The sequence below is a fragment of the Neopsephotus bourkii genome, unplaced genomic scaffold, assembly GCF_033783945.1.
Source record: "Neopsephotus bourkii isolate Nb327-2 ecotype Australia unplaced genomic scaffold, CSIRO-AGI_Nbou_v1 NB_1183, whole genome shotgun sequence".
NCBI lineage: Eukaryota > Metazoa > Chordata > Aves > Psittaciformes > Psittacidae > Neopsephotus > Neopsephotus bourkii.
In genome coordinates, this window is record NW_026901668.1 from 4,328,508 (window position 1) to 4,341,115 (window position 12,608).

General features: G+C 38.5%; 1 protein-coding gene across 1 annotated transcript in view; it reads left to right on the forward strand.

Moving 5' to 3' along the window:
* Positions 1–12,608, forward strand: part of DCP1B (decapping mRNA 1B) — a 46,351-nt gene that overhangs the window by 26,165 nt on the left and 7,578 nt on the right. Inside the window, exons 5-7 of the mRNA XM_061364013.1 lie at positions 1,272–1,407; positions 8,835–8,978; positions 9,746–10,585. Coding sequence (XP_061219997.1) covers positions 1,272–1,407; positions 8,835–8,978; positions 9,746–10,585 — 1,120 coding nt within the window. The remainder of the gene's footprint in view (positions 1–1,271; positions 1,408–8,834; positions 8,979–9,745; positions 10,586–12,608) is intronic.

A 12,608-nucleotide genomic window follows, 5' to 3' on the forward strand; every position in this document is an offset into this window, starting at 1 on the left:
AGTAAAGGGGCCCAACAGGCACAGACTGGTTGCCTGCACTATATAGGGTTGAACATATCATCGTCTCACAGTTCTTTTAAGTGACAGGAGGAGGGATGACGTAAAGTCAGGTTTTTGTCATCACAAGAAAAGCCATAGGAGGTAGATAGAGTCAACCTGACAGCATTGGGTACTAACAGAGTGCAATGTAAAGTCACTGTCAGACTTGTGAATCTGCCCTTTTCAAGTTATCTGTCCCAGTCTAACAGCTTCTCTAGACAAAAGCATGCTGAGGAAGTGACATCAACTTTGATTGCCAAAGGTACCAAGTGCCCAAAAGCCCATTTACGTACCCTGCAGTACAAGTCCAAACAAGGTTCATCCTCACACATCTCAATCCATAGCAAAGTGCTTTAACTCTTCTACCACTATGTTCCAGAGAGGATTTGTTATAAAATACTGGATGGGAAGATAGTCATGTTTCCTCCATATCTCTTTTTAAAGTAATACCTGCTGCTTTTCATTTTGCAGTGACAAAACTTTGTGAAACACAGACTGTGACATTAATGGAGGTTTGTTTAGGGGGTTTTGCTGGTTTTGCTGAATATCCTACAGCAATAAAATGTGTCAGTTTTGACCCAAGAAATAACTGATGGGGATGAATTCACAAAAATAAGCAATAAACCTTAAGAAACCCAGTTTTTGACAGCTCATTTTAGTTAACTAGCTCAAGTTTCAGTTGGTGGTGATTAGGTACTCTGTAACTGGTAATTTACTACAATAAAAACTAGTTTTCAGAGGATTCCTGCAATTGTAAACCACGTGTAGTCATTTATAATAGCAGTGTTTCATATAGATAAAAAATACCCTGTCACTCAGCCAATTGGCTGTGTGTTTTAATTCTCAGCATTCTACAATAATAATAAAACAGCTGGGGCAGGAAATTGGTTATTTGCTAGTAGTTAATGACTGATTTGTGTGTGTTTGCCATCCTCCACCACCAGCAGAACTGAATAACACTCTACATTCCCTGCTCTTTCTGGGTATAGAAATTAAGACTGAGTTACAGAAATTTTAGTCTATGGCCTACTGTATTCAAGACTGGAGAATAAGAATCTCATGCCTGGCCAAACTGTGTTTTAACATAATCTTTTAATAGATATTTTTTATACATTTAAATATAGATGGGGTAAAAATAGTTTTGATTAATAAAGTAGTTGTGGTTAAACTCCTTATATTTCATCTTTTTTTTTTTTTGTCTTGTATATTCTCCTCTCACCTCCAACTTTCAGCTTAACTCAACAGGAACAATTCAAAGCAAAGCAGGGCATGGGAACAGGAGCGTCCCCAATGATCGTGAATTCTGCTAATAACAAAGAAGTGGATATCTTACGAATGCTTACCAAGGCCAAAGATGAGTATACGAAGGTGAGACTTGCTGTCTACAAAGGAGGACATTTTCTTTTGGCAATCCTGTGATGCCAGCTTACTCACATTACAATTTAAAACATAACAGGTTTGGGTTTGGTTTTGTTTAAATAGTTTTACTCAATGTAAAACTGATTTCGACAGTGTGCTCTCTCATTTTGTGTAGAAGTGGCTGATAGAAAACTTTCGTCAGAATTTCTAAATATTCAAAAGAAAAGAATGCTGACAATAAAAACCTCTGAAAGGAGAGCATATTTATGGTTGGTTATTTGTTGAATGCTGGGGGGTAATATGAAGTGTAAACCAGCTTTCATTTTGACCCTTGGAGCTCCTATGCTTATTGAGTAGCGCCTGGAAGTTGTGGCCTTCTTGCGGGTGAAATATTCAAACCTGCTAGTAGCATCTGTAGTTTGTACAAATAGCTTCCTTCAGGGAAGAGCTTTTAATAGTGAAGTTACTGCTTTTAATTGTAGTTGTTATCTACTTTCAGATACTAATAGAAGGCAATTAAAAGGTTGAAATGTAGTGTAATTTCAGCCCATGTGCTGCTTTGGTCTTCTGAGGCTTCTAAATAAAGAAGTAACTAATGGACTAATAATATTCTCTGTTATTGAGCAATCAAAAACGTTTTACTTTGGGGAATAAACATTAGGAATTTTAACTATTCATATATATATGCTGCAAATTGTTACAGAGCCTGCAGGTTCCTACTGCCATTTCCTGTATTTCATGTTTTGTCATTCAATAATAAAACTCATGTGTTACTGAATCTAGAAGTGTATCTTAAACATAGCAGTTTGAAGAGAGGAAAAGTTATTTTTCTGAAATGCAGCTACTAATGACTTCCTCAGAAAGACAATAGTAAACTGTTTGAGTTATGTTGAAATGTATCCCTTTTTTATTGTAGAATAGCTTCTCTTGAAGCTTAGGACCTTTGTATTTTCTGTAATAAGAATTTAATACAGTGTCAGGGATTTTTTTTAAGAGTGTAGCTAACTTTGAGGGGTATATCTGATTTCTAAATTAAGTTACACATTTAAAGGTTACATGTAAAATAAAACACATAGCCTCCCCCCTCCTTTTTTTTTATTAATGGAACTTTAAGTTCTTAAACCACTAACATTTTATTTTTTTTAAATGTCCTTCTTACACTTGCCTTCTTTTGATCTCTGGTAAGAAGAAGTGATATTAGCTGGCCTCATAATGATTGATAGCTGGGGAGATGAAGAGCTGAAGAGCTGCTGGGATACAGAATGAAGCATGACAAAATGTGTTTAACCATTGTGCCTTTTCTTGTCCTACAAGACAAGCTCTGGTTTAAGCTCTGTGCTATACACTTCTTCTACATCATCTACCTATTTACTACACCAGCTTTGATCTAAGGGTCAGATTAGGTAGGCATCCTTTGTCAGGTTGATGTGGCAAAAATAACTGAAGCATTCTTCTTCATTACTAAGGACACACAATGATTTGATAAGAACATCATTTCTGGTAGCGAACAAGCACAGCCTCTGGACTTCTATTTCTGGTTTTGACTGTTTCTTTCACTTTTTTTGTCTTTTAACAAAACATTCCAGTGGTACTGCACTGCCCAAAGAGGAATATAGTTTCTAAGTTTTCGGGTGCCTTAGCTTTTGATTTGTTAACTGTGTGAAAGACTTGATAGTAGGATCCAGAAGACCTAGCTTTCCTGAGGGCACTGTGCCATACTCAGCCTTGATGATGCAGAGACTGTGCTGCTATTCTTAAACAGTCTGAATTGGTTCTCTCTGTCTCACTTAAGCAGGGCTCTGACTGGAATTCTTTACTGCTGCTCTTTGACAGCATCTTTGTCCTCCCAAGTTCCTCTCTTCTGTTAAACACCTTGTACACCTTCATACCATGTTCATTAATGTCATCTTGTGGCTGCTTTAGGAAGAAATCTTCAGTTTCCAGGGCTTTATAGCTTTGCACTCAAGCTCTGACAACTTCAAAGTCCTCTTCATCCCTTTCAGCGTAGACATCTAAGTACAGAAGCTCTTCCAAGTTCCATCACGGCTTGGCTGACCTTCTTTCCTTGTATCAGACCTTCTAGCACCTCCTCCTTGTACTTGACAGCTCTTTGCAGTTACATGTCTCAAAGTCAGGTTTTTGCTATAGACCATGAGATTGGGATGTGATATGGTATTTGCTTCAGGAGAAATGCAGTACTGAAGTACGATGCTTGCCCATTGTCTGTTTACTTTGAAAACATCCTGGTCAGCTTGAGCTTCATATTGTACATGTAGATTTTGAAATCTCACAACATAGAGCAGTTGTTTGACTCCAATGTCTCTGACCATACCAGACTTGCCTAAAATATCCTCAGTGATGGTCTTGTTTGTTTTGATTGACATTTACCACATGTCTGCTTTTTCCCAATGTTTCTTAGCCTTTCTTTGACTTGATCTTAGAACCTTTTGATTTCTTACACATCTTTTGTAGGAACATAGCTTTGAACAAGACACATGACTAAAGGATAGACCAGTGAACCAAGCTGGAGTAATTGTCAAGTGTAGTAGGTGATGAGTACTCTTCTGGTTCTATCACTAAAGAGCATGGTGACATTTCTTTCATGCTGTTTTTGCTCTTGATTATGGCATATGATATCTTCTTTACCTGTCCACTTGACAGTTGCTTAAAATGTCATGTTGTTGCTCCAGACTTACTCATCAGCAAGGCCATGCTCTCCGTCTGCCAAAATGACTTTATATTCTGAGCTTCTGAAATCATCACAGGTTGTTTTTTTCTCTTCAGCATACTTCTCTCTAGCTGTTTTATCAAATCAGATCAGTTCAGTGTCATTCTCTATAGGCCTTTGTATATACTGCCATTCATTTTGCTGAGGAATTTGGTCTGAAAAATGCTCACATAGTGAGAAACTCCACTGTTTCTCAGCTCATTTTTATATGCTTAGTCCTGTACTCATGCAGAGTATGACAGTAGAAGCTGAGGTACTCACAATTTCTGAATAATTCAGCCTATTGAAATGCCCTGGGGAAATAAGGGTATTATTTAAATTCTGGAGAACTCATTGTGAGATATACAAGAGTATGTTATTCATCGTGGTAAAGAAAAAGTTTAAATACATGCTTCTATGATTTTAGGCCCAAACATTATGCTGAAAAATAGCAGTAAGAAGGAGGTATATTGAAGAAAAGGCAGCATCGTTAGAATAGTTTGGGAGAATAAAAGCTATTTAATTTTACTGAAGTATGGGTTTTTTTTGATGTGGGATCTGTGCAGTCTAAACCAGAAAATTATCTGCACTTGTTTTAGTATGGATCAAATAGGGCCACAGGAAGCACTTATTTGGACTATGAAGAAAACTTTCATCTGGTAATATATTAGGTAAGAGGCTTAACTGTCATGAAGTGAATGAGACACAACATATGTCACCAGTCAGAAACTGGGTGGGAAAGTGGTTGAAGAATAATTCAGTCATTTGTCCAAGTGTATTTAATTTTTAAAAAGAAATGCTGAAGTTGCAGAAGGCTCCATACTAGGACATTGTTGAGAGTCCATATGAACTGCCTGGAAATTATAAGAAAATAAAGTTTGTAGGAAAAAACAAGAACAACAAAAAAGTTACTAAGTTCAAGGATAACAATGTGTAATCTAAGAAGAACCTAAGAAAACAATTTGTTTGAGCAGTACATTGATAAATTTAACTCAGAGCTAATAAATGGAAAGGAAACTTTTCTTCTTGTGTAAAAGCTTTAATAGTTATGTTAGTGTTGTAGGCTTGTTTTCTGCCCTGTTTCTTCATAGATTCTTTCTGTTATGATTGTTCATAACAGTCCATTCATAAACATTTTAAATATTAACTGCTTAGCAAAACTGAAACTTCAGTTAAGTGTAGGTTTCTTTTGAGTGCTTCCAGTAATCAGGCTTTGAATCACAGATAAAGGAATTAAGCATGGACTAGCTTTAAAAGAAAACGGTTTTGTATAGTCTTTGGACTTAGCTCTTTTTTTAAATTGTGGCACATCTTTGGTCATCAGACTCGCTCTGCACTGTGAGATGGGTAGGAAGGCTCTGGGTGAATGAGATACCACATTCTAGTAAAATTATTTCTTTGATTTTTCTCTTTTCCCATGGAGGACAAAAAGTGTATCTGAGTTTAAATATATTCATATGTTGAATGTGGCCTACTCAAATTAGCCATGAGGCGCTTGCTACATGGTTTCATATGTAACTGAAATTCAGTTTTGCTGTGAAGCTCTGCATTACTGGCAAACTCAGTATGTTGTTCTTCATGTTTTTTTTCCAATCTAGTGCTTGAGGAAGTTTCTCACTTTACGCAGCAGGGGTATAGCAGGAAAGAAGAGACAGGCGCTTGTTCTTTCTTGAAACTGAATAGCTAACCACCCTGTGGCATGATTGTGTGTGCTTTAAAGTTATTTTTAAGAGCATCATTTGAGCCAAAAATTGTTATACAATAGGAGAAAGCCAGGTACATGACAGGAACTACGTTTATACTTCGCAATCAGAAATGCACTGCAGAAGTTCTTGACTGTCTAAACATTACAAGATTTTTCAGAAGAACCTCACAAAATCAGTGACACTGGAGGGGATCTAAGGAGACAGTCAAGTCCAGCCTCCCCATTTACAGGAGTATCAGCTATAGTGGGCCGCTCAGGACTGTGTTAAGTCAGGTTTTAAATATCTCCATGGACAGAGAATCCACAACCTCTCTGGGCTACATGTTCCAGTATTCAAACATCCTTAAAGTAAGCAAGTTTTTTCCTAAATTTAAACGACTTTGTATATTCTACTTTTTCCCTTATGCCTCTTGTCTTCACTGGGTGCCACTGAAAAGAGTTTATCTCAATCATCTTTCCTTCTTCTCATCAGGTATTTATCCACATTGATATTACACCCTGTGCCTTGTCTTCTGGAGACTAAGCCTCTCCTTGCTTGACGGGTGCTTAAATCAACTTCATGGGCTTTCAGTGAACACAGTCATGTGTGTGTATGGGGGAATCCCAGAACTAGACATAGCACTGCACTGCTCAGTAGAAGGATCTAGCCAGTGGTCTCAGTGTTGGACAGAGTTGAAGCATCACCTCCCTTGATGGCAGTGCTCTTCTTAATGCAACCCAGGATGCTGTTGTCCTTCTTTTGCCACAAGGGCATGTTGCCAGTTCATCTGAAATTTCTTTAACACCCAGGTCCATCCAGGTCCATTTCTGCAAAGTTACTTTTCAGTTAGTACAGCACCATGTAGTAACCTGTACTACATGGGGTTATTCTTCCTCAGTTTCCCTTTATTAAACTTCATGTTCTGTCAACCAGTTTCTTGAGCCTGTTAAGGTCCCTCTGAGTGGCAGAACAGCCATCTGGTCTATTAACTACACAGCCCTATTGCCTGAAAGCCTGCTCTGCCCCAGTATTCAGGTCATTAATGAAGATGTTAAGCAGCATTGACCGCAATGTCAAACCCTGTGGTACACCAGTAGTGAGTGACTGGCCTCCAGCTGGTCTTCATACCAACAATATTTTGAGTCCAGCAGGTCAGATAGTTTTCTGTCCACCTCACTGTCCACTTACCTAGTTTGCATATCAACGGTTTGTCTTTGAGTATGTTATGAGAGACACTGTCAAAGTCAAATAATATCCACTGCTCTCCCATCATCCACTGAGCCAGTCATCTCACTGTAAAAGGCTACTGGGTTGCTCAAGTATGCTCTCCCCTGTGTAAATCCATGCTCGCTACTTCAACTCACTTTCTTGTCCTCGGTATGTTTAGAAATGGCTTCCAGTAGGAAACTGTTTGTTTCATTGCCTTCCCAGGGATTGAGGTGAGGCAAACTGCCCTGAAGTTCCCCAAATCCTCTTGCCCTTCTTGAAGGTAGTACTGATGTTTGTTTTCTTCTGGTTCTTGCCCTGCCCCACTCCCCCCAGTTGCTATTGCCTTTCAAAAATGGAGTGATTTCACAACGACAGAGGCAGGTCTCTCAGCTCTTACGAGCTACCTAACCCTATCCTCCTCTACCAAGAGAAAGTCTTCATCACTTCAGACCTTCCCACCAGTCTCAGGGGCTGGGATTCCTTAGGACAAATGTTGCAAAGCAGACACTGTGTAGCTCCTTGGAGCCCCTCGAGCTCCCTTGAGAAATCAAGTTCTGTTTCACAAAGCAGCCCTGGAACTGGAGTGTCCTGTTCACTACTGCAGTAGGTGTCAGAAATGGATTAAATGATTAGTTTTGTATATCTGAGAGGAGGGGTTGTTTTCTCACCTAACACATCTGTATCCTAAGGAGTTAGTCTCTGAAAGTTCTGGAAAGGACACTGACGTTTTTCATAATTGCACAGCAGTGGCTTTGAAGTGTGGCCGTCTGTCCAGTCCACGGTTCTGCCCCAAGTAGTGTAAAAAACAAGTCTTTGGAGGAAAGCACGAGAAACCAAACCTGATCATTCCTTACCCAACCATTAGATCTGCAGCATAAATTTAAATCCCATCAAATTCAGGTAATGAACCATGAATATTCTTGTTAGGATTAACTTTGTTAGGTAATTCTTTAAGAAATCTTTCCAGGTTCTTGGATTCAATTGCATCAGGTGACAGTGACTTCCAATATATTGTTTTCTACTGACAGTAGCATTCTTTGTATGCCTAATGCTTTTTTAAGTTCCATTGATTATATTCTTATTTTTTGTGCAATGAAACTAGGACCATCTTGTTCTCCTTTTCCTATTCCATTTATTATTTCTCTTTCAGGCAGCATTTTCTGTGCATTTCTTCTGAATTAAATCATGTCTTTCCATGTCCCTGATCACTTTTAGTCATCTGTCTCTGCTCGTGTTTTTATAAATATTTTTATTAATCCTGTCATATTTAGTAAGAAAACACACTGGTTCTAAAAATTGATTAAACCTTTAATTACTTTTCTTTGCGAGTATATGCATCCTCCAGGTTCCCACAGTGTGGAATATTTATGTAAAAGATTCTGAGTTATAATTCCAATTTTTAACAAAATGCATTGAAAATGTTCTTTATGGCCGTATTAATCCTTCATCTATTTGAAGTACTACTAGCTGTCTGCTAATGCAGGAAAAGCATGTCTGTTGCTTGGTTTCTAAGGTGCTTTCTAAGAATTATTTTGTGCTTTCTTAAGTGTGGGAAAAGCAGAAGATAAGGAAAAGAACTGAGATTTAAATGAGAAGGAAACCTCATGCTTGGGAAGTCTTGGAATCAAGTGTTTATTTTTACATGTGCTTTGTGGGTTTAGAAAATTAGGTTGCAGTTGTTGTACTTCTTTCAATAGCATGATATTTCATAATCAGTGCTGCAACTAGTATTTTTGGTTACTGAATATCCGGGTATGTCTGTATTTTACTATAGTGGAGAGCTAAGGGAAAAGATACTGTCACACTTACTAAAAAACACTACTTTTCTGTTGCAGTGTAAGACCTGCTCAGAGCCAAAACAAATAACCAGTTCCTCTGCAATCTATAGCAACCCCAACCTCATCAAACCAATTCCAGTGAAGCCTAGTGAAAATCAGCAGCAACGAGCAAGCAAAACAAGCAATGAGCAGCAAAGCAAGGTAAAATGTTTTGTGTGTTTCTGACCAGTGCTGCTGTAATCAAGTAACCATGTAGGGATATGTATTCGAGTTGGAAGGTCAGTGCAAGAATTTGAGGTGGAACGACTGTAAGGAATTATTTTAATGCAAAACTAATCTGTTTTATAAAAAGGTCTGCAACCCCCACTGCATGATGTGAAAGCATGTAAGTCACAAGCATACTATCCTGATGCAGCAAAGAAATACCAGTCTTTCAAATTTCAGATGCTACTTTGGTTACAAACTGGCCTAATCAATTGCTGGGCCACAGTTTTTGTGGTGTTCTTTTTTGGGTTTTTTTGTTTTGTTTTGTTTTGGTTTTTTAGGTTAGTTCTTTAAATAAAGAAAAGTATCTTGATATATCTTCAAGTTCAATCACACTGCCGCATCCTAAAAGCTGAATTCAGCTGTGACATGGAGGTGCACAAGAAGTGGCCCTACTTCATACATTGGGAGATTTCTCTTTCTTACTAATACTGTATTGATGGCTGAAAGGGAAGATGCTCTTTCATGGTGTTTGAAGTGAAGCCACTTCTATCAGATTCACTGCTATTCTCCCACATCAGCAGATTGGCAACTCTTGTCTTGCCCTTCCTATGTGACAAAACTATTAAAAATCCTCTTGGGAGAAAACAGCATATTGGTTTTCTCATCTTTTCCTTGAATACTGCTGGCTAAATGTTGTCACCACTTAATGTAACTTATGCATGAAGGACCTATGTTTACGTTTTTCCTTTGTCCCCTCACAGAATGTGGATCCTGAACCACAGCACTTGTCTTTGACAGCACTGTTTGGAAAACAAGAAAGGACGGATGTCTCAGAACCACTTAATAAGCAGAACCAAGAGAATCTTCCTATTAGGCAGGGTGTAGTACGTTCACTGTCCTATGAAGAGCCTAGCAGGCATTCACCCTGTGCAGAGAAACAGCTTTGCCCCGCCATTCAGAAGCTTATGGTGCGTGGGACAGACCTTCATCCGCTTTCTGAGTTTCCTGAGAACCGACTTTGTGAAAATGGCAGTACCCACCCTGTGGGTGAGACTTTCACAGGACTCTTCCAGCCTGTGACTTCTCATGGTATTGCAGCATCTCATGTAGTTCAGGATACTGCCGGCACTCAGAGCTTATTGCAGAAATTACAAAGTCAGTCAGGGACAGTGCCTAAAAAGGACACCAGTGCAACAGGATCTGTGAACTCGACAGCTTCTGTGTTCAGCAGGACTCCTGCTCCTGTTGGAGCACCAGCAGCACCAGTAAATAACATGAGCCAGCCACCTTTGGTGTATTTCAATAGCTCCCTACCAGGCCAGACTTTAGAGTCTCAGACACTTGGTAAAGAACAATCCAAACTTCCTAGACAGCCACTTCCTCTCTCGGGCAATCAAGCAGCCAGTTCAGGGGTGATTTCACCTCAAGAGTTACTGAAGAAACTCCAAATAGTGCAACAAGAACAACAGTTGCACGTACCCAGCAGACCAACCTTGGCAGCTAAGTTTCCTGTTGTTGCTCAGAATACCAATACGTTGAAACCACTGGATTCTTGGATAGAAAAGGCACCGGGTACAGAAAAACAGAGCGCTCTCTTTCAGGTAAATGTGAAACATCAACATTTAAAATAAATAATAATTTAAAAAAAACCTAGCAATCTTTTGAACTTGGTGTTTTGCAAGGTTAGTCATTGTTTCATTTTGACCAGCGTATTCTTGTTGCTATTCTTACCCCATGTTGCTGTACATAGTTCATTTCGCAGGAGATGATTTAACAACAGCAAATAAATTCCGATTTACTAAGCTGTGATACTGTAAATACTGACAGCTGCACTTCTTGCACATCAGTAATGACCAAAAATACTGCAGTATTGGGTTTTTCCAGAGGCACTTTGAAAAGTCACCTGGTTTTCAGTTGTACTTTCTTTGAGGTTTCTCATGTGGTTACTGAATGTAATATTTTGGGTTTTAATAATTTTTCTTACAAAATTAGTCATGGCTTTCTCTGTGCAGGTATGCATTCCTTTGTATGCCTGTTGCTAAAAGTGCTTTAAAGGTCAGTTGCTTTCTAACAGCAGTTTTCTGAACCTTTTTTGTATTGATGAATTAGCAACCTCGTACCATAAGCACTACTGCGAGTATTCATTTGCTGTATTTTTATTTGTGATGTAATGTCTTTAAAAAAAAAAAAAAAGAAAAAAAGAAAAAGAAAAAAAGGCCTTGTTCCTGAATGCCATCAAAAAAACCCCCAAACCTTTAATTCTCATGATTGTGACCCTAAAAGTCAGTGGTGTCACAAAAAATTCTGATGTCAAGAGAATGTGTGTCTCATGAGTACATTTTTCTGCTCTTAAGAAAAGCATCGTGTACAATTACGAAATGCCTCATCCTTGATAGCTGCTGTCTTTGTTAACAACTTCATTTTCTGTAGGATCTTTCTCACTTGAATGTCTTTAAATGCGCTGTTTGAGGATGAATCCCAGCCCCTTTTAACTTACCTTATTGTGGACAGACTGTCCACAAGATTTGTGTTGTGCTGGAGCCTCACTTGTATTGGAGTCTAGAAGTTACCAGAGTGAAAAACCATTCATCTTTTCAGTGTAGAATTCAAAAGCTGCATTTCTGTTGCACTTCTTGAAAACCCGAATGAAAGACCACAGAATACTTCAGCATGTTCCAAGAATCCTCCTGATTCTAGAAAGTAATCCTACACATGAAGAAGCTGAAACAGTCATTTAACAATTAAGGGCCACATCTGTCACTAACACTGTAACATGTCAAGATTTCTAATTCTGTGAGAGAGGTCAGAGGAAGATTAATTTGCTATAGCAAATAGCTCTCATTATTTTTATTCTTTTAATTAAAGCAGCATGACTTTGAATAATCTGTGTGAAAGAGTTTTGGGGGGATTAGTCACTGAAATTATTCAGGAACAGTTGCTTACAGATGGTATTCTGACTTTCTAGTGGAGTGCTAATGAATTAAAAGAGTATCCAGAGTCACAAAAATTTACTTCTGTTTTCACTGGGAATGGATCTTGCCTGCTACAAATGACAGAAATTGTCTAACTCGTACATGTATGGATAGCATGGAGACATTCCTTCTTTGCAGGTAAAATGAGGCAAGTGCCAGGCTGTGTAAGTCACTATGCATAAATGAAAAATGGAAAATATGCTGATATATTTTCAAATGAAAAATCCATATACGTGTTGATATTGCTAATGACTTTGTGTATATTTGAAAAAGCAGATGCCAGCATTAGTTGCAGTACAGAAGGGGAATTATTGAGGTCTGACATAACGCAATGTCAATGATTTTAAGTACTAGAACAGTAGCCTGTGAGAAGAGTGAAATCTTCACTGGTACAAGTCTCATTCACTGTGATTATTGCTGCAAATTTGCCTAAAAAGAAAAAAAAAAATGCAGCTGAGGAGACTCTCAGTCTCACTTTGCATAGCTGTGAGCTGATCAAAGTAGATTGAGACTGCCTATGAGTGGCTTCACAAACCAACAGCTGCTACCAAAACAGTATTAGATGCAGTTCTTCTGACACATTTAGCAGCAGATTTAATACACAGACTGAAAATGATAATGGAAGTATGAGTAATTATTGTTTCGAACACCT